Source organism: Zootoca vivipara, chromosome 15, assembly GCF_965207765.1.
Source record: "Zootoca vivipara chromosome 15, rZooViv2.hap1.1, whole genome shotgun sequence".
Classification (NCBI taxonomy): domain Eukaryota; kingdom Metazoa; phylum Chordata; class Lepidosauria; order Squamata; family Lacertidae; genus Zootoca; species Zootoca vivipara.
The window spans coordinates 12,625,709-12,645,817 of record NC_142598.1 but is presented as its reverse complement, the minus strand read 5'-3'; the positions used below and the strand labels follow the sequence as shown (position 1 = coordinate 12,645,817).

The window sequence follows — 20,109 nt, the reverse complement described above, 5'->3', positions numbered from 1 at the left end:
GGGAATTGACAGTGAACCCAAAACCCCACCTCTTATAAAATCATTTCAGCGCCTGACCACGACTTACATATTTGCTCAAGCATATTAGGGTCTTAGAACTGTCCGTATGTTTTTAAACTATTGTTTGTTTTAAGATAAAGTTTCATTATTCCGGGGGAGAGGGAGAGTGGGTTACTTCGCTGTATCTCATGCATTTCTCTGCTGGTTGATGATGGGCGCCTCTCGCTTCCACGCTGAGTTGGAAGAAGAAGAAGGCGCCGCCGCCTTACAAAGCAAACCCGGAAGCTCCATACCCAGACGGTGAGATGGCCTACTCTTCATTTTTTTTTTAAAAAAAATATATTTGTGTTTCGTGAGAGGCTGACGGTCAATGACAGCTTCCCGTCCCTACCGGAAACGTTACAAGAACCCCTCCCCCGCCCTTGGAGGGCCACTTCCGGCCTCGCCTCAGCAGCGTCCTCTGCGCCTGGGAGGCCTTGCAGCAACTGCCGAGAGAGCAGCGGCTCCTCTGAGGCGGCGATGATGGCGATGGCGATGGCGGCGGCGGCGGCCGCGGCTGGCTTCAGGTAGGTGAACTCGCTTCGAGCGGCGGCTCCCCTTCTCCCCTCACGGCGCCCGGTTCTCAGCCGGAGCCTGCGGCCGGGACACGGCGTCTCTGCTTCCCAGGCCCTCGCCGCTACCCTCCCTCCCCCTGGTCTCGTGAAAACGCTCTGCACGTGTGAACGCAGCGAGTTCGGCGGGGTCCTGGGGCGCGAACTCCTAACTCACCGCACGTGGGAGGAGGAGTTGGCGGCGGGAGTTTTCGTTCAGGTTCTTGGCGCCGGCCGAGGACCTGCAGTTCCCTCATGGCGGGTTTCGCCGCCTTATTTTTTTGCCTAACGTTGCCGGAGAGCAAGCCGAGCCCCGAGGGTCCGAATCTTGCCCCCCCCCAAAACCTATGCCCCCCCAAAAAAAACTACAGGAAGAGAAAAAGAAAGAGGATGGCAATATAGCCCAAGCATTGAGCATGATGTCGTGTAGAGCAATTCTGGAAAATAATTGTATTAAAAATATTTCGGTGCGCAAGTGTACTTTTAAAAGAATGAGAATTTTATTTATTTTATTTTTAAAATTTCTATACCGCTTTATATTTTTAAGAAAAATGGCAAATGCAGCATATTAAATCAATAAAACATGAACAAAACAATCTGAAGAAAGTCAAATATAGTGTACACAGTTAAAGTAACATAACAGAAAGCTTAAATATTATCTTAAAGATTTCAGAATAAAACATTACAAAGGAGGTCAACTGCAGAATACATTACAAAGGAGCTTTCCCCCTTTTCCAGAATGAGGCTGGACAGGTATCTGGAGTTTTCTTCCCTTTCCCATGCCAAATTTCTCACTTTCAGTTCAATTTTATCCTCCCTAGAGTTGAAAACAAAAAAATTATTTCCCCAAATGGGAACAAATAAAATAGGTAAGTAGATATTCGGGTAACACCTTCTACTTTAAGTACTCATATATAACATATATAGGATTTGTATATTCAGTTCGTAGACTTAGCAGGGAAAGTGTCATTTGGCAGAGGAAAGTGTATGAGAAATCTATGTTATTGACGTAACAAGAATAATATGTTTTGGTAATGTAGGATGGCACATAAGGAGAAAAGAAAGAGGATGACAGCATACCCCAAGCATTGAGCATGTTGTCGTATAGAGCAATTGAGGAAAATAATTGTATGTGAAGAGAAGAAGAAAAGCCTACACACACACACACACATGTGCTATTCATGTAAAAATATAGAGGGCTACATAAATGCAATGCCACAGACCATCATGGCACCAACCCAGCTTTGAAGGGGTGTAATTATTGTTTAGAAAATGGTGACCCTTTATAGGCAGCAAAGTAACTTGGAGAAGTCTCTAATAATAGTTATTTTTACTGAAACCAAATTCACATTTGTGGTTAGTTGTATCTGAGTTAATAGGACACATCTGTCAAGGTGAAACTACTAAACCAGGCAGTTAAAATATGTCTTTTATTAATTTGTATTATCCATTTCAAATTATTAATTTTCTCAGAATTTGGTTTCCAATCATTAGTAAATGCCAACAGTGATTCTTCTCAAATTAAGCATGTCAACTTTGCCATCTCAGCTAAATTCATTAACTTCAATAACCATTTTTCCACAATAGATAATAATTTGGCTCCATCTTACTCTTGGACCAGCTCCACAGAGCTGCTTGTCAGTTTTAAAACCATGCAATTGCAGACGATGTAGCCCTCCAGCGATTTGACTTTACCCCTAAGGCAGTGGTGGCCAAACTCACTCCCCCCAGATGTTTTGGAGCTACAATTTCCATCATCCCTGACCACTGGTTCTGTTAGCTAGGGATGATGGGAGTTGTAGTCTCAAAACATCTGGAGGGCCGAGTTTGGCCACCACTGCCCTAAGGGCACACTCCTCCATTGTCCCCCGAGACACATATTTAGCAAAGTTTTACTCAGAGTAGGCCTGCTGAAATCAATGGGATTTCAGTAAGTCATGACTACTTTGTACTGCTTATTTCATTGGGTCTACTGAAAACATTATTCAGTCTGGTTCTCGCCCTTTGTCTTTTTGCAAGCAGTCGCTTTGCAAAACATTTTGTCTTTACAATTCTATTTGTTTTCAGAACTGTGGAACCTTTGGAATATTACCGAAGATTCTTAGTGAGTACAGTGAGCATTTGTGTGTGTTAAAACATTGTTGGTCCTGAATTTTTAAGCTCTTACATTGCTAGTGGATAAGTATGTGAGACTTGATGATCTTTTTTAGAAAGAAAACTGCCGGCCTGATGGAAGGGATCTTGGTGAATTCAGAACCACAACTGTCAACATAGGTGAGTGTTTCTTGGTAGACTGACTGTGCTTTGAATGTACTAGAAAAGAAATGGTCTTCTGTATATTGCAGAATTTTTCCTGTGGGAACTGATAGAAGTGTAACACAGATACAGATTCCCTTTTTCTCTCCCTCACCAAAGACAAATTCTAATTTAATTAATGATGTAACAAAAAAACAACTTAGCATCAGCTGGCAGGCAATTCCCCCTGTGATCTGCCTGTCCATCACACCCAACTTTCTCTGTTCCTAACAATTGAGTCATCCACTACCAGAATCCCTCCACCCCCTGGAGGAGTATCCTCAGTATGAGAGGATAACTGCTTTCCCCTCAAGGAATGGATCTCACCTAACGGATCATTTCCCTTCCTCAAGAATCTCTCCATGAAGAGGGGAACTTTCATCATAGAATCCTAGAGTTGGAAGAGACCACAGGGGCCATCCAGTCCAACCCCCTGCCGAGCAGGAAACACCATCAAAGCATTCTTGACATATGCCTGTCAAGCCTCTGCTCAAAGACCTCCAAAGAAGGAGACTCCACCACACTCCTTGGTAGCAAATTCCACTGCCGAACAGCTCTTACTGTCAGGAAGTTCTTCCTAATGTTTAGGTGGAATCTTCTTTCTTGTAGTTTGAATCCATTGCTCCGTGTCTCTGGAGCAGCAGAAAACAACCTTTCTCCCTCCTCTATATGACATCCTTTTATATATTTGAACATGGCTATCATATCACCCCTTAACCTTCTCTTCTCCAGGCTAAACATACCCAGCTCCCTAAGCCGGTCCTCATAAGGCATCGTTTCCAGGCCTTTGAACATTTTGGTTGCCCTCCTCTGGACATGTTCCAGCCTGTCAATATCCTTCTTGAACTGTGGTGCCCAGAAGTGGGCACAGTATTCCAGGTGAGGTCTGACCAGAGCAGAATACAGTGGTACTATTACTTCCCTTTATTTAGATGCTATACTCCTATTGATGCAGCCCAGAATTGCATTGGCTTTTTTAGCTGCTGCATCACACTGCTGACTCATGTCAAGTTTGTGGTCTACCAAGACTCTTAGATCCTTTTCACATGTACTGCTCTCAAGCCAGGTGTCACCCATCCTGTATTTGTGCCTTTCATTTTTTTTGCCCAAGTGTAGTACTTTACATTTCTCCTTGTTAAAATTCATCTTGTTTGCTTTGGCCCAGTTGTCTAACCTGCTAAGGTCATTTTGAAGTGTGATCCTGTCCTCTGGGGTATTAGCCACCCCTCCCAATTTGGTGTCATCTGCAAACTTGCTCAGGATGCCCTCAAGCCCATCATCCAAGTCATTGATAAAGATGTTGAATAAGACTGGGCCCAAGACAGAACCCTGTGGCACCCCACTAGTCACTACTCTCCAGGATGAGGAGGAGCCATTGATGAGCACCCTTTGGGTTCGGTCAGTCAGCCAGTTACAAATCCACTGAATGGTAGCATTGTCTAGCCCGCATTTTACCAGCTTCTTTACAAGAATATCATGGGACACCTTGTCAAAGGCCTTGCTGAAATCAAGATAGGCAACATCCACAGCGTTCCCTTCATCTACCAAGCTTGTAATTCTGTCAAAAAATGAGATCAGATTAGTCTGACATGACTTATTTTTCAGAAACCCATGCTGACTTTATTGATCACAGCGTTTCTTTCTAGGTGCTCACAGACTGTTTGCTTAATGATCTGCTCTAGAATCTTTCCTGGTATTGATGTCAGGCTGACTGGGCGGTAATTGTTTGGGTCCTCTCTTTTCCCCTTTTTGAAAATAGGGACAACATTTGCCCTCCTCCAGTCTGCTGGAACTTCGCCTGTTCTCCAGGAATTTTCAAATATTATTGCCAGTGGTTCTGAAATCACCTCTGCCATTTCTTTTAATACTCTTGGATGTAGTTCATCCGGCCCTGGAGACTTGAATACATCTAAACTAGCCAAGTATTCTTGTACTACCTGGGAGTGGGGCAGCGTTATCTCATCCCAAACCACCCTGTCTGCCTCTTTCAGCTTCTTCAGGTCAGCCAACTTGACCTCAAGGGAACAAACTTGTTCCCTGAGGGCCTGGAGCTCATTGCACCAGTTACACACCCATGACCCATCTGTCCATCAAGCAGATAGTTTTACATGTGACAAACTGTATTATGTGCTGGAAAGCCACCATACCCCCTTTGGCTTTTAATTTATTTTATTAGTTTATTGTGTTACTTTATTTGGGAACTTGGAGTTTGTTCAAAGTGTGGAGGGACAGAGTAGTCTGCCCTGGCCTCTTTCTGCTCAGCACTGCTTAACTCACCTGTTTGCTTGACACTTCATCAGTTGGGGCTTCCTCACTAGGCTGCTCTAGACGTATAAGCCTTGCTCTCTTCCCCTGGCTGCTAATACAGCCAAAGGGATCAGAAAATATGGCTCTGATTCCAGAGAGTAAGAAGTCAAAAGGAGGGTGGCTTCTTGCAGAATTAGAGAAAGGCAGGGTCACAAGAAAACAAATCTTACATTCCCCCCCCCAAATAATAATCAGCAAAACCCCTGAGTATGGAATGCATCAGCAACTCTGAATAGCTAATAATCTATTTGTAACCAATGTCTTATTCTGCAAGCAGTGTTAGTGCTGCCAGTGTGATTTGCAAAGGTTATTTCACAGGTAGAAAGCTTTGCTTTTGTTAAATGGTCTCTTTTTAGGTTCAATTACAACTGCGGATGGCTCTGCCCTTGTGAAGCTAGGAAACACAACAGTGATTTGCGGCATTAAGGCGGTAGGTTTGTGAATAGTTTTATTTTAAGTTAATGTAGTTTCAGGTTACAGAATCCGTATGGATCCAATAGGGCCTCAGAACTCTGTAGCATTCCCCCCACCCGCCTTACACTGTTGACAGAATAACAGACTTGACACAGTTATCCACTTCAAATGTGATGAAAACCAATCTTTTCCCATTAGTGGTAAGCCTTGGCCTCAAGCACTAAGCCACTCCCCTTCCCTCCTTCATATGCAATGAAGGCTTTTTGTGATTTGAAATAAACAGGCTTTCTTGTATTTCCAAATATGTGAAGCTGGCTTGTTCAAACTACAAATGGTTAAAGGAGCATCAAAAAGCATCCTGGTCATTTAACTGCCTTGATCACAACTTCCCCACATTCAGACATACTGTAAAGGAAAACTGGCTTATGACTGACCACAAAAGGAAACTTTAAACTTCATGTGTGAAAGTGGAGAAAATAGAAGTTAAGGCTTGTTATGGTGCATTCCCATAACAAGCAACCAGTTTTCCATTACTGCTAAGCCAAATCAGTGTCTTCCAAGGGCCTTCTATAACTGCTCTCCTGAAGAGCCCAGATGATGAAGTGAGAGGGTGGATAAACGCCCTTGGCTATCCACAGGTAACATGCAACTTGTGTTGTAGCTCATTGATTGCAGCACAGAGCACTTTTTTGCTATAGGCAGTAGAAATGTTGTGTTGTCCCACCATAGTGTCTATAAAGCCCTGTCCACCAGAACTGCTCAGAATAGGGATCGCTGACTATGCCTGAGGCTGTCTCTGCCCATTTGGCAGGCGCAATCTCTTGGCTGTTTGGATAATGGAATACTTGGATTTTGCCTACAGGGGCAGGGGGCAGGTATGCAAAATTTGATAGCCAGAGAGAAGCAGTGTGTGTGTGTGTGTGTGCGCGCGTGCACCACATTTCCTTGGAGGACATCTCTCAGGGACTGCATGGCGGCAGTGGGTGGGGGTGGAGCCAAAAGTGCAAAGGGCCCAGAGCCACTCCTCTCCACCCTCTTTTTCATATGCACCCCCTCTTTCTCCCCCATCTCTTTAAGCTTAATTGGTGCACTAGGGGGATTTTCAGGAAGGTTGCAGCACAAGGGCACAGTGGGAGCTAACCTCTGCTCATTTGCCTTCCCCACAACAATTAGGGTTAAAAATCAGCTTCCATAGATGCCAGTTAGTTTAAGCTGTTGTGTGGAGGAGAAACTACAGGCTGGATGTGGGAGCAGGCCTGGGGTGGGGGGACGGCCTATATGGCCCATGTATCAGAAGCACCGCCCACTCAAATTTAGAGTCATTGTGTGTTTGGAATTTTTACCTCTCTGCTATTTTTAAAATATCAGAGTTAAATGCTGTGCGTCTTGCAATTCGCCAGAAGCTGGGTGGGATAAAATGTTAAAACATCAAGAGAATTTGGAGTTACCTGAAAACGGTTAGAACCAAAAATTAGTCCGACGTTAAATCATACGGCATGAAAAAGATTAAAGTGTTATACCGGTACTCGGATAGGAAAAAAGCCCCCAGCCTGCTGTTTACAATGTTTCCATTTAAATTTATTACATCATGAATAAATGAGAATGCAATACTAGAAATGCCATTGGTATTTTAATGGATGATGTGTACATTTTGTCATTAAATATTTGTAAATATTAAATATTTGTAAAACATGGGGGAAATAGACATTGATCCCCAAATGTGTATTGAACCTAAGAAGAGGTCAAGAAAAACTATTTCTAAACTTCCAGTTCTAAACATTTTCTTTTATCATTTTGCATATAGGAATTTGCAGCACCCCCTATTGATTCCAGTAACAAGGGATATATTGGTAAGGTTTGGTTAGTCACTATTTTCCTGAAACGACGAGTAATTTTGTTGATTCTCTAGTAATTAGAATGATACTTTGGCAATTCCATTTGAATTCACGGTACTCCTGATGTTTTACAACATTACACTTATTCTTAAATGTAATTAGCATATTGGTGTATTGCTATACTTGCACTTTACACAATAGCGTAGTTCAGGAGGGGCGGGGTGGTGGTGGTCCTCACTGGGCATCAGCTTCCAGAGGGGGGCCAATCCATGGGACACAGGTGGTGCACAGCCTGCAGGGCGCCCCAGCTGCCTCCTCCCGCTCAACCGTGGCCACCCTCCAGTGGGCCCAGCGCTGCCAGAAAAAACAGCATGGGGCATGGTGCCGGGAGGGCACTCAGAACACCCTGCCCCTGTGCGCAGTGTGCACCCCCCCCCCCCCGGCCCAGCTTGCTATGCTGCTGATTTTACATGATTTATCTTGCAGTAAAAGTACTATCCTATGCATGTCTACTGGAAAGCAATTTATTTTTAAGTTGCACTTCTCAGGCAGTTTATAAAAGCACAAAAAATTAAAAATGAAGTAATTTCAAATAAAGCCCAGAAAATCCCACAGGGAAATGTATATAATAGCAGTCCCTCACTGCCCTCCTTAGCTGCTACGCTCATGGGGGTGGGGGGCACAGGCAGGAAACAAGGTCGAAAGGGGGCCATGGTCAGAAAAAAGTTAGGAAACACTGCTCTAACAGCAGCTTAAACTATTTTGTAAAATAGTCTTCTACTTTGTAGCTTCTAGTGAAGCTTCTTATTCCCCCACCACTTCAAACCTTGTACTTTAATAAAATTTAGATAGCCTTTTTGTTTCATTCTCCACTAATAAACAACCAACCAACCAACCAACTGAGAAACGTGTTTCAAACTAGATTTATTCAATTTGCTTTTTGATTCACATTTTTCCTCCTCAGTTCCTAATGTGGACCTTCCTCCACTCTGTTCATCAAGGTTTCGACCTGGACCTCCAGGGGAAGAGGCTCAGGCAGCTAGTCAATTCATTGCAGATGTGATTGAAAAGTAAGAAATGTTATTATTTAATTTTTTCAATAAAAATGGGGAGATCAAATGGATTTTTGTCTTCACTGCATTACTGGTTTAGTTCACAGATGGTTCAGAAAGAAGACCTGTGCATTGTAGAGGAGAAGGTAAGTAAAAGTTAAGTCTTCATGAAGAATATTAATCGGGGAGTGATTTGAGGACTAGTTGGGCACCCTTGAACCATTTCTGCTCCACATCACATAGAAAATTTTTAAGTGTTACTTTACATTACCACATGTGCCATGGATATATGGGTAAGTTAACTAATTATTGTGATATCTTCCTACTCCTATTATTAAGACAGGAAGCGTATAACCCAGGGGTAGCTAATATGGTGTCCTCCAGATTCCGCCGGACTACAACTTCCATAAACTCGAAGTCCATATTTAACTACATAATGCAGTATAATGCAGAGATGCCTGGGAAAAGAAAAATGTGCTGAAATCTAAGCAACTTCATATGGGAAAAGGAGGTCACAAAGGCCTTAAAGGTCAAAACCAGCACCTTGAATTGGGCCTGGAAACAAATAGGCAGCCAGTGCTCTTGTGCAAGAACCAGTGAATGTTTATAAAGTTGTAGTGCATTGTTATAGTACGTTGTAGCTGTATTTCATTGTGTGCATTTACAGACTGGTACTTTAGTTTTCTGGATAATGGCTTGCCATCTTTAATTTGTTTCAGTCTTAGTTTTTGGGAAAGTCCTGTGAAGGAACACATTGACTTACTTACCTTTCAAACCTTTTCACTCTTGTGATGCCCCTTAAGAGCCTTTTCAGTATTTAAATTAACAGATCTTATTTCCTTAGATTGCTTGGGTTCTATACTGCGACATTATATGCTTAGACTATGATGGAAACCTCCTGGATGCCTGTATGTGTGCTTTACTAGCAGCCTTAAAAAATGGTAAGTTGCCCCGTTATAGTTGCAAACTTTTAAACAGTTGCAGATTGTGCCTACAAAGTATTTTTAAAAGTATGCAGTGAATTTCCTATGAAGGCCTGGACCTTGTAGTAGAGATGTAAGCCAACTGGGTCCACTGCTGTGTGGCATCACTGCTCTGGTTCCCTTTTTCCAGTGCTCCTCTGAAGGTTAGCAGCTGCAATTTTAATTGCCTACAATACCCTAGAATTATGTGTGGTGTAGTGTAAGAGCGGTAGACTCGTAATCTGGGGAACCGGTCTCTCAGCCCCACTCACCTCACAGAGTGTTTGTTGTGGGGGAGGAAGGGAAAGGAGAATGTTAGCCGCTTTGAGACTCCTTCGGGTAGTGATAAAGCAGGATATCAAATCCAAACTCTTATTCTGTTCTACTAATCATAAAGTTAGATCCCCAACCTTCATGAGAGTTGTGGCACTACCAGGGTTGCCATATGTCTGGATTTTCCCGGGCATATCTGGAATACTGCAGTTGGCAGCAGTGCCTGGGTGGAAATCAGGTGAAATGTCTGGGAAAATCCAGACGTATGGCAGTCCATGACGGCAGTGCCGTTTCCCCATAAAAATAGCTCAAAATTTGCCATTTTTGAAAAGTGAGTTTGCCCATCTAAGAAAGCTCAACAACTTTTCTGTCCAGATTTTCACTGTTTGAAATATGGCAACCCTAGGCACTACATTCACCATTTGTTCTCAGCAAGACCACTTACCCACCCAGCAGACATGCCTGGAGGTGGCGTCTCACATCGCAAACCCTTCTAAGCCCACAATATGTACCTTTGCAGGGGAGATTGGCTGCGCCACAGATGAGAGGTAGGGGGTGTTAGCTGGCAGGGCCTGCCAGCCTGACTAAATTGAGTCCTGACATGAAGAGGCAAAGTGATTTTTTGGGTCTCGTAAACACATGCTATAGATGCTTTAATTTACCTCACCAGAGAGGAGAGTTGATATCCAACTTATTCAACAGGGAAGATCTGAGATAGTAAACATTTGGGATATAGGAAGGGTTTGGCCTTAAGATCCCCTACCTCTGTGGAATTATGCAGAGCTGGCTATTGGAAAGGGATAAAGCTCCCATCATTCTCTGTATTGTAAGGTAAAGGTAAAGGGACCATTAGGTCCAGTCGCGGACGACTCTGGGGTTGTGGCACTCATCTCGCTTTACTGGCCGAGGGAGCTGGCGTACAGCTTCTGGGTCATGTGGCCAGCATGACTAAGCCGCTTCTGGCAAACCAGAGCAGCACACGGAAACACCGTTCACCTTCCTGCCGGACCGGTACCTATTTATCTACTTGCATTTTGACGTGCTTTCAAACTGCTAGGTTGGCAGGAGCTGGGACCGAGCAACGGGAGCTCACCCCGCTGCGGGGATTCGAACCACCGACCTTCTGATCGGCAAGCCCTAGGCTCAGTGGTTTAGACCACAGTGCCACCCTTTCTGTATTGTAGTGATTGCAAAATGTGAAACTTTTAGCTTTTCCCTGCAAGATGATGTGCAGTTTCCAGGGTGGAACCTGGGGACAGTTAGACAGCTGAGTAATGGCTTAACCTTCAGGAACAATTTCAGACTGGGACAGAAGACAGGACATTAGGCACCCTGGGGATTCACATTTTTGTTTTAAATAAGTTTTTTATTGAACTTTTTTCACAAAAACAAAGTAGTACAAAATCACCGTAGTGGCACAAAGCATGAGAAAAATGTGGTAGACAATGATGGTTACAGTAAGAAAAAACCCCCAAAAGGTTAGTTGCAGGTCTGGCCAAAACTATTGAGTCAATCCGAAAGGACAGATGGGATGTTGGAGCGTATTGTCTTGGTTATTAACCTACATACCGTATTAATTAAAGCTGTATCTCACATAACTTATCTTTACTTATTTCTCCCCTTTCTTTCTGATCTGGGTGGAATCTGTTTTGTTTGGGGACAGAAGGCACAGTCTTGCAATTGTCCTTTGCACAAAGACCTTCCAGTGCCTTCACCTCAAACAACTTGGTTTCCTTTTAGGGAACAGAAGCCAAGTTAGATTTTGAAGCAGTATTCATGTTATATAGCTTCAGCCGTAGGCATTAGTTGCAAGGGACCAGGCTGCAAAGTGGGGAAAGTCGAGGGTGGCATCAGTAATGAAAGCTATTGCTTAGTGAGTTTCTGATACATTCTGCAAAGCCTGGCTGGATCTTGGTTTGGATTTTCTGTTGGATCATTCAGAAAAAGAAGGAAAGCTTATGCAAACAGGGAGCCTGAAGAGGCACTTCTGATAAAGTGGATGTCTTGGGTTCCTGCTGTAAGGTGGCCTGTCTGCATTTTTCTCCTGAATCTTTCAAAGCCTCATTCCCATTCATAGGTAAAGTGGCATCAGAAAAGAGCTGCTGTGGGTACTTCAAGCAGTGATATTAAGGTCCTCCATGGTCTGCTCAAGGATGGAAAGCCTTTGAGCAAAGTTACTGGGTTTCTTACTTAGTAAAGGGGCAACCCATTTCACCTTGAGTACATTTAATACTTTTACTTTTTGCTGGAATTTGGATTCCAGAAAAAACACCTGATTTCTCATGGGAAGAGGACCCAGTGGTTGAGTAGGTTGATTGTTGGGTCAGTGAGAGGATAAATATCTGGGCAGCAAAACAGGATCTGGGGAATAATAAGCAACTACCTCAAAGGAAGGATCCTATGCACTGTAGCTTTCCTAGAATCAAGTCTATGCTTTACCCTTCTGTGGGTCTTCCCCTTGACAAGAGACGGTTCAGAGAACAATGAAGAGAGGGCTGCACTTTTATGAGCATGTGTCCCTTTCCTTTTACTCTGTACGGAAACTTAACAGCAATAGCATCTTTTAAAAGGGGATCCTCAGAAGTATTAGAATTCTGTAAGAGCAGGCACTTCTTGCCAATCAGTTTGTTGTTCCCTTTGTAGCATTGCCATCAGTCAGGAACATATGGGCTTATGGAATGTTCCTGTGCCATTTGGTGGCCAGAAAAATGCTGAGATTTGATTGGTATTGGAATGGCACTGCAACATCCACCTAGAGGCAGAACTGGCAGTCCAATGCATGTGGGATTATTGCACGAGACTGTCGGACAATGAGCAATCTCCATTTTGACCTTAGCTGCAGAACGTTGCCTGGTTGGAATATAGAGTTTAAAAGGAGGTGCTATGAGATGAAGTTGAAAAGGGAATGAGTGAAGAGGCGTTGGGTTTTTGTTTGAAGAGGATGGAGGACAGGAAACTGGGAAAAAGCAAAGGAGGCGTTAGAGAGCAATGTGAGTAAAGAGTAGAGGCAGCTTGTGTGCTGGAGAAGACAGGAATGCTTCTGCTTGAAGCAAAAGACAGGAAACTAAACTGAAGGAGCAGCAGGAAAAGGGGTCAGCAAAGCCTTCAAGCAAGCTGAAGAAGCAATAACCTAACTGAGAAGCAAAAGTACTTGGCTTTTTATTGACCCAGTCTCTCAGATACCCCCCCCCCCATTTGTGTCGTAAGTCTCACATGTCAAAATAGAAATCAAAAACCACAAATAGCTTTGAAATTCTAACCTAGCTCAAATCCTGCACTGTGCAGTTATCCTTGCCTTTCCCTCAGATGCTCTTTTGCAGTTTGCAAAAAGAATATGATAATTTATCTTAATGGGGTGGGGGAGATACAAAGACAAGTTAAGACTTTGCCAGCAGGGTAAGGATGGAGGAAAGCTTTGTTTTCCTACATCTATTTCCAAGTGTGTTTTCTCTCTCTCTTTTTGGCTGAGAAAATCATTTTCTTCTTTTTCAAAAGGAGAGGTTCTGTTTAAATCAGGTGGTCTTTTGATACATTGGCCCTACGGACACCAGAGTCTACCTTTGGATAAATCCAATTTATCCTATGGCTCCTGAGACGAATTTTCAGAGACCTAAGGCACCCTAAATATCTTACTTTATACTTTAGTTCCGGTTGCTAATGACAAATACACAGTAATCAAGTATTTCTATGCTTTTCCATACTTCTAAGTCAGAAGCATAGTCCTGCATATTACTTTCTTTTCATTGTCACATATTCCTTCCAGAATGCCCCTATCAAAACACACACACACACCCCCGGCATTAAAGCAAGACCTCAGTCTTGCTTTCTCAATAATTGCTTCTGTTATTTCAGTCTATTTGCCTGCCGTTACTGTAAATGAAGAAACGGGGTTAGCAGAAGTTAACTTCAAAGAGAAGACCCCTTTAACTATTAAAAAGCAACCAGTGGCTACATCCTTTGTGCTGCTTGAGTAAGTACCCACAAAGTTTCCTAATACATGTTAAATGTGAATCGGGAAATGGAGAATATTGGGGGCAGGTACCATGTTATAGCTCTCATATGATTTTGCTTCTTCAATGTTTCTGAGAGCATCAGCTTAGTAAAACCTTCACTGTATAAACCATTCTAAGAATTTATTATTACTTTTAATCACCCTCTTGTAAGAGCAAAGTTTTATTTCAAGATTAGTCTACTGTTGGAGCTTTCTAATAATTATTTCAGGGCGTATGTAAATGAGCAAAACAGCTTTGCTGTTGTTAACTCTCATGCATTAGACCAGGCATCCCCAAACTGCGGCCCTCCAGATGTTTTGGCCTACAACTCCCATGATCCATAGCTAACAGGACCAGTGGTTGGGGAAGATGGGAATTGTAGTCCAAAACATCTGGAGGGCCAAAGTTTGGGGATGCCTGCATTAGACTATCTCAGAATAGCACTGAACTGTGTAAACCCATGCAAATTCCTGCATAACTCTTTCTGTATCTTGCAAGCAACATGTCTGTACCTCTTATGTAAAATTATTCCAACTTTAGCATTTTTGTGTGTCCTCAAAAGCACAGTAATAATTGTGGACCCAACTGCAGAAGAGGAAGACCTGGCAACTGGGAATCTAACTATTGTAACTGATGAAGAAGGCAAATTGTGTTCTGTTTATAAGCCAGGTACTGTGCCAAACTGTAATGACTTTGTGGATAGGTCAACTAATCAGTCTTTCATTAAAAGTATTTGGCAAACTGCAGTTCTGCACTGAATGTAGCATAGTTTAACTGCACCTATAGCTGCCCCAAAGCTCTACATTCATTTTCATTTCCATTCTAAGTATTGCTTTAACTCCATGAAGTTGTACTATGCAACTCTCAAAGTGTGGCAGCTCTCAAATCTGCTCTCTTTTAAAGCCAATGTGATAGAAATGTTGGAATTATACCAACATTGTTTTTTCTGTTTCCTTTTAAGGAGGAAGTGTAATAACAGGCACAAAGCTTCAAGACTGTATCAGCCGGGCAACAGTACGGCACAAAGAAGTGAAGAAACTAATGGATAAAATGATCAAAAGCGTACAACCAACATAAACAATGGGTCTCTTAAGTAATTTGTAAAAATTGTATTTGCTACGTTGCACAGACTCCTTCTCTCAAACAGACTACATTTATAAAGCTCAATTATTTCAAAATATCAGTCCACCCTGAAATATGTACAATACTGCAAATTGCTTCTTAAAATACAACTTTTTATAAAAAATTTTTTGTTAAGGAAAGAAATCTTGTTCTTCAGGATTTGTTCTTGTCAAATGCAATCCTACATGCTTCAGTGTAACCTCAACATTCAATTTCCCCAGAAAACTATAATTTTTATTTTAAAAAACCCTTTAAATTTAAATATACATTCTATCTCAAATGCAGATTTTAGGACTTTAGCATCACTGAGGTGCTTCTCTTTGTTTTTTGACTGCCTGCCTGAATGATGGTGTCGTAGTTGAGCTGCTTGTACTGCTGCTACTGCCATAGCCATTTGAAGGCGCAAGAAGCGTAACTGCTGCCAGGAAGGAGAAAAGAAGAAACTTTTTAGAGGTGAGCTTTCACTTCAAGAAAAAATGATGACATGATACATAAGGGTTTCTTTTTTCCATGTGAGACATTAGAAATAGAAAATACAGCGGTGCCTCGCTAGACGAATTCGTTTTGTGAAAAATTTGTCTAGCGAATCGCGGTTTCCCATAGGAATGCATTGAAATTCAATTAATGCGTTCCTATGGGCAAAATAAAAAATAAAAAAAATTCAATGCGTTCCTATGGGATTCGCTAGACGAATTTTTCGTTATAAGAATTGACCCGTGGAATGAGGCACCACTGTATATGGCTTTCACATGTCTTCACATGAAGGCAGGAAAAGAAATTTGAATATATTCAAAAATGAACTTAGGAACTTTAAAAAAACAAAGTTACCAATTTTTAAAGGCTTGGCTTATCACAGGAGGAAAACTATCAAGTCAGCTAGACTTCTCACTAAGGTAGATGCAGGGAGCTTTTTTTTTTTGGCCCAGATGTTTTATTTCCTTGAAGCTTGTGGCCAAATTTGGACTGGTGGGTGTGACCAATCCTTTTTATTCATGGTATGCCAGCTGACTGATAGGTGGGCTGCCCTGCCCACCAGTCAAAAGTTCCTGTCAGGTGAGGGGAGATAGCAACCAAGCAGGTTTCGACTCGCCACAAATAAGCCATGTCTCCCAGTATACCTGAAGGAGCGTCTCCATCCCCATCGTTCAGCCTGGACCTGGGGGCCTTCTGGCGGTTCCCTCCCTGTGAGAAGTGAGGTTACAGGGAACCAGGCAGAGGGCCTTCTTGGTAGTGGCACACGCCCTGTGTAACACCCTCTCATCAGATGTCAAGGAAACAAACAACTATCTGACTTTAGAAGATATCTGAAGGCGGCCCTGTTTAGGACAATTTTAAATGTTTTATCGTGTTTTTAATATTCTGTTGGGATCTGCCCCAAGTGGCTGGGGAACCCCAGCCAGATGGGTGGGGTATAAATAATAAATTATAATTATTACATTATCCCTGTCCCACATGATGCCCAGTGGACGAGGTTGGGTGAAAACAGGTTAGATGTTGCCTGTCTCTGCAACTACAGTTTGATTAGACAGGTCATATACCATGCAGTCAGAGCACTTGCTTATGTAATTCGGTGCAGTCAAAATAACCAGCCCTGTCCACTACATGTGGGAACACTGAGGACAGAGCCTCGCCAATGGCTTTTGTAACCACTTGTGGTAGTTAGCAATTTCAGTATGAATACACTCTAGATCAGTTTTTTTTCCTCCACACAAAGAGCAGCCACAGTTTGCACATTTTATATAGAAAAAACATGCTGCTGCAATCCCACTTGTGTGTGGAAAGTAAAATATAAACCAAATCACCTAGCCTTCAGAAATGATGGGGGTCTGTCAACGCAGTGGTGGTCAGATGGAGGGGGGTTGTGTAAAGCACTGGGAAATGTTTTTGGGCAAGGGAGCCTGTAGAAAGGAAGCTCTGAACCTAAGCAGAGGCAAGCTGTAGGAAATGAGTATCAAAAAGTTGCAGAGCAGCTTTTAAAACTTGGAATGTGCAGAAAATGGACAGCGGCTTGTCAGCATGTGGTTTTGGGATTATTATTCCATAGGGGATGAGTATCAAAATGTTCCAGGTATTCCAAATGAGGACACGCTAGAACAAGGAAATGAGTGTGGAATAAGACGCAACACCCATATGTAAATAAACTGAAGGTCTGCAAGGGAAAATGCATTTAAAGATGGAAACAATAATAACAGGTAGCCGCAAGGGGAGTGCTGGAATGCTTTTAAGTAAGACCATAGACAGTGTGGAATGGAGGGAACCAATGGGATATGGCTATTCCTGGAAGAGGAGTCTGTCGGTGCATGACAAAGAAGGTACAGAGCAGGCATAGGCAACCTTGGCTCTCCAGATGTTGTGGAACTACAACTCCCATGATCCCTGACCACTGGCCCTGTTAGCTAGGGATCATGGGAGTTGAAGTTCCAAAACATCTGGAGAGCCAAGGTTGCCTAAGCCGGGTATAGAGCATAGGTAGAAAAAAACCCGCCCTCCAGGGCAACTGGTTAAGAAACAAATTTGCAGCAAAACAGCCCTGTAAGGATGCTTGAGCAACATACCTGCTGCTCCCTGAGGCTGCATAAAATTCCCTACTCCAGTCAGGTTAACTACAGTTGACTGCTGAGCTGATAAAGTCTGGTCTTGATTCGTGGAAGCTTGATCAGAACCCTGGCAAAGAGAGAAGAGGGTAATAGGTAAAAAAGGTAACGGACCCTTGGACGGTTAAGGTGGTTAATACAGGGCTTGGAAGCAACACTCGGCACTGGACAATGTTCTTAAGAACATACGAAGAGCCCAATGGCCTACCCAGCCCAGCACTCTGCTGCTTTCTTGGTGGCCAGCAAGATGCCTATGGGAAGCCCAAAAGCAGGACCTATGCACAAATCAAGATTAAAAGATCTATCTGCCATAACCTCAAATTATCTTCTGATGAGGATCAAAAGATAAATTTCCAAGTATTTTCTAGGATGGTGCAGAACTAAGAGTGGTTTCCTGCAAGCCATGTGTGTAAATTAGGAGTCAGTCTCAGGAATGTGGACTCCTACCCCTCCACAGCGATATCTCCCCTTTCCAGCATTCACAATAATTCTCTTTACGTGGGTGCTGATGGAAGCAATGGTTGACATAAATGCTGATTACTCATAACCACAGTTCACAGTGGAATGTGCATAACGTGAAACTGGTTAACTCTGGGAAGCGGGGGTGGGACAGGGAAGTCCTTTTCAAAACACTGACTCAAATTGCAAACCATGGTTTGCATGAAGCCATTGTTCCATCTATACCAGCGCTCTCGTCTGTGCTGTCTATCCGTGGACTATTAAGGTGCTATCCAAGAAGGATCACCATACCATTTCCCTGTTCAAAGCAAAATTCAAAAAGATAAAGATAGGTCTATGAACACTTCTAAAAGCTTATTGCTCACAGAGGACTTTCTCTGAGTAAGCTACCTATGGGAAGTAATAACTCTGAAAATTATGTCCTACGGTGAACAATTATCTAATTGATATCGGTGCCCAAGTAGCAATTTTAACATATCCAGATATATAAAATATTTATCTCTCACCTGAAGCAACCTCATTGCATGACAACAGTTTCAGCAAAACCTATGTGGCTGTTCACTTATCAGCATCATGCCAAATAATGCATGTGATTATATGTTATTTTTATTGGGTTGTATCCAATGAAGTCATCCCATTAGGACAAGGATTCCTGCTTATGCAACAGGGTTTCCTCTTCCTGTATGGAACCCCTCCCACCCAACACCGTGGAGATGATTTGGGGGGCATGGGGAGGGAAATAAGGTTCTCAAGGTTAGGAAATATGTTTTGCTGAGAACCACTGCCAGTCAAAATAGACATTTCCAATCTACATAGCTTGAATCAGTTTAAGGTAGCTTTAGCTGCTCTCCAATAGTTCTTTAATGAGGTTAAATCTTGACTTTGACTTCAGCTATCCTTATTCCAAGTCCTTTTCATGTGCAGCTTACAAGTAACTGACCATCTCTCTACTCATATTCCCACAGGCAGTATGTATGTGCTTATAATATTAGTTTCAACAGGAATGCCTCACCTGATCTCCCTGCTGTTGAGGACTAGATGTTGTAGGCTGCTGTGATGAAAACTGAGATAGCTGCTGCTGCTGCTGTTGCTGGAGGGAGTTGAAAATCAATGAGCCGCCTGGAAGCTATTAGGTTTAAAGATAAGAGAGGGATAGGTCAGTTTGCCTCATTCTCCTGTGATGAGCTACATCACAACCAAGACAGAGAGATAACATTTAATATTCTTTGAAAATTTCATTTGTGGCTTCACATAAACTTAGTATTGCTGTTTTCAAAGATGACAGCAGGAAAGTATCTGCTATAAGAGCATCCCTCCTGGTGAAGTCCCCGCCACCATTTCAACAAAATTTGGGGGATTCTAGTGTGGTGCATCTAGATCAGGCATCTCCAAACTTCGGCCCTCCAGATGTTTTGGACTACAATTCCCATCTTCCCCAACCACTGGTCCTGCTAGCTAGGGATCATGGGAGTTGTAGGCCAAAACATCTGGAGGGCCGCAGTTTGGGGATGCCTGATCTAGATCAAGATCACAACTAGGAAAGAAGCCAAAAGCAAAACGAATGGGTCTTACAACAAATTATGTTTTGTGCAGCCACACACAAAAAAAGTAACCTGCTCATCCAGTCACTGTCAACCAGACCGCAACTCGTTCTACTTCATTTGCTCAGACTTCTATGCCCAGCCTAGGCCCCCCAAGAACCTGAATCTCTGCCAATAGCTGCAAAATTTGCACTTGATAAATGCTGGATGAGAGCATTTAACCTAGCTTGCTGAATTTCCCTTTCAACTGCTTTCCCCCTATCCATTTTTCCTTACAGAGTACAGAGGTGACTGCAAGGGAAGTGTGGCAAGTGGGCAAAAGTGTTACTCCCGGGTGCTATGAATTCACAGCCTACTGATTTGTAGATTTTTTTTATTAAAGATTTTCTTGATTTACAGAAATATATGCAATGTCTCTCGTAACATTTTTACAAATCGGATTCATTTGTTGAGACATTGGGAAGAAAGAGGGGGATAGAAGTAGATGGGAGGAGATTGGGGGGTCAGGTGACGATGTTTCTATTTCACTTAATATATTGGGGGGGGGGTTGTCAGCGTCGCTTGTGCAGGTTATCTGTTGTTCCCTTGTGTTCCTTTGGTGGTGAGAGAGGTTGGGGTTGGCCTAGGGCAGGCATCCCCAAACTTTGGCCCTCCAGATGTTTTGGACTACAAT

General features: G+C 42.9%; 2 protein-coding genes across 21 annotated transcripts in view; one reads left to right on the top strand and one right to left on the bottom strand.

The window, feature by feature from the left end:
- The first annotated feature begins 462 nt into the window (after window positions 1-462).
- EXOSC8 (exosome component 8) lies at window positions 463-14,986 on the top strand. Of its 3 annotated transcripts, none has more exons than XM_088658299.1 (11): window positions 463-566; window positions 2,658-2,694; window positions 2,801-2,864; window positions 5,549-5,622; window positions 7,411-7,456; window positions 8,406-8,511; window positions 8,594-8,639; window positions 9,338-9,434; window positions 13,581-13,698; window positions 14,288-14,389; window positions 14,682-14,986. In XM_088658299.1, the coding sequence occupies exons 1-10, from the start codon at window positions 520-522 to the stop codon at window positions 14,352-14,354; spliced, it is 702 nt and encodes a 233-aa protein (XP_088514425.1). In that variant the 5' UTR covers window positions 463-519; the 3' UTR covers window positions 14,355-14,389; window positions 14,682-14,986. The 3 variants fall into 3 exon arrangements, with proteins under 3 accessions (XP_088514425.1, XP_034996367.1, XP_088514426.1); XM_035140476.3 differs by having other exon boundaries at window positions 14,283-14,389; XM_088658300.1 differs by lacking the exon at window positions 14,682-14,986 and having other exon boundaries at window positions 14,288-14,436.
- SUPT20H (SPT20 homolog, SAGA complex component) overlaps window positions 14,815-20,109 on the bottom strand; it is a 31,664-nt gene continuing 26,369 nt past the window's right edge. For 13 of the 18 annotated variants that reach the window (XM_060268924.2, XM_060268926.2, XM_060268931.2 and 10 more), the window contains 3 exons: window positions 18,908-19,021; window positions 17,398-17,506; window positions 14,815-15,260 (listed from right to left, as the gene is read on the bottom strand). In XM_060268924.2, the coding sequence (XP_060124907.1) occupies window positions 15,145-15,260; window positions 17,398-17,506; window positions 18,908-19,021 (339 nt within the window). In that variant the 3' untranslated portion in view covers window positions 14,815-15,144. The remainder of the gene's footprint in view (window positions 15,261-17,397; window positions 17,507-18,907; window positions 19,022-20,109) is intronic. The other 5 variants (XM_060268925.2, XM_060268929.2, XM_088658293.1 and 2 more) reach the window with 2 other exon arrangements.

Bases quoted from the DNA above. Each gene is read 5' to 3' on its own strand.
- EXOSC8 (XM_035140476.3), top strand. From the start codon at position 520: ATGATGGCGATGGCGATGGCGGCGGCGGCGGCCGCGGCTGGCTTCAG. The intron at 5,623-7,410 runs GTAGGTTTGTGA...TTTTGCATATAG, and splicing joins TGATTTGCGGCATTAAGGCG to GAATTTGCAGCACCCCCTAT. The intron at 8,640-9,337 runs GTAAGTAAAAGT...TTATTTCCTTAG, and splicing joins TGTGCATTGTAGAGGAGAAG to ATTGCTTGGGTTCTATACTG.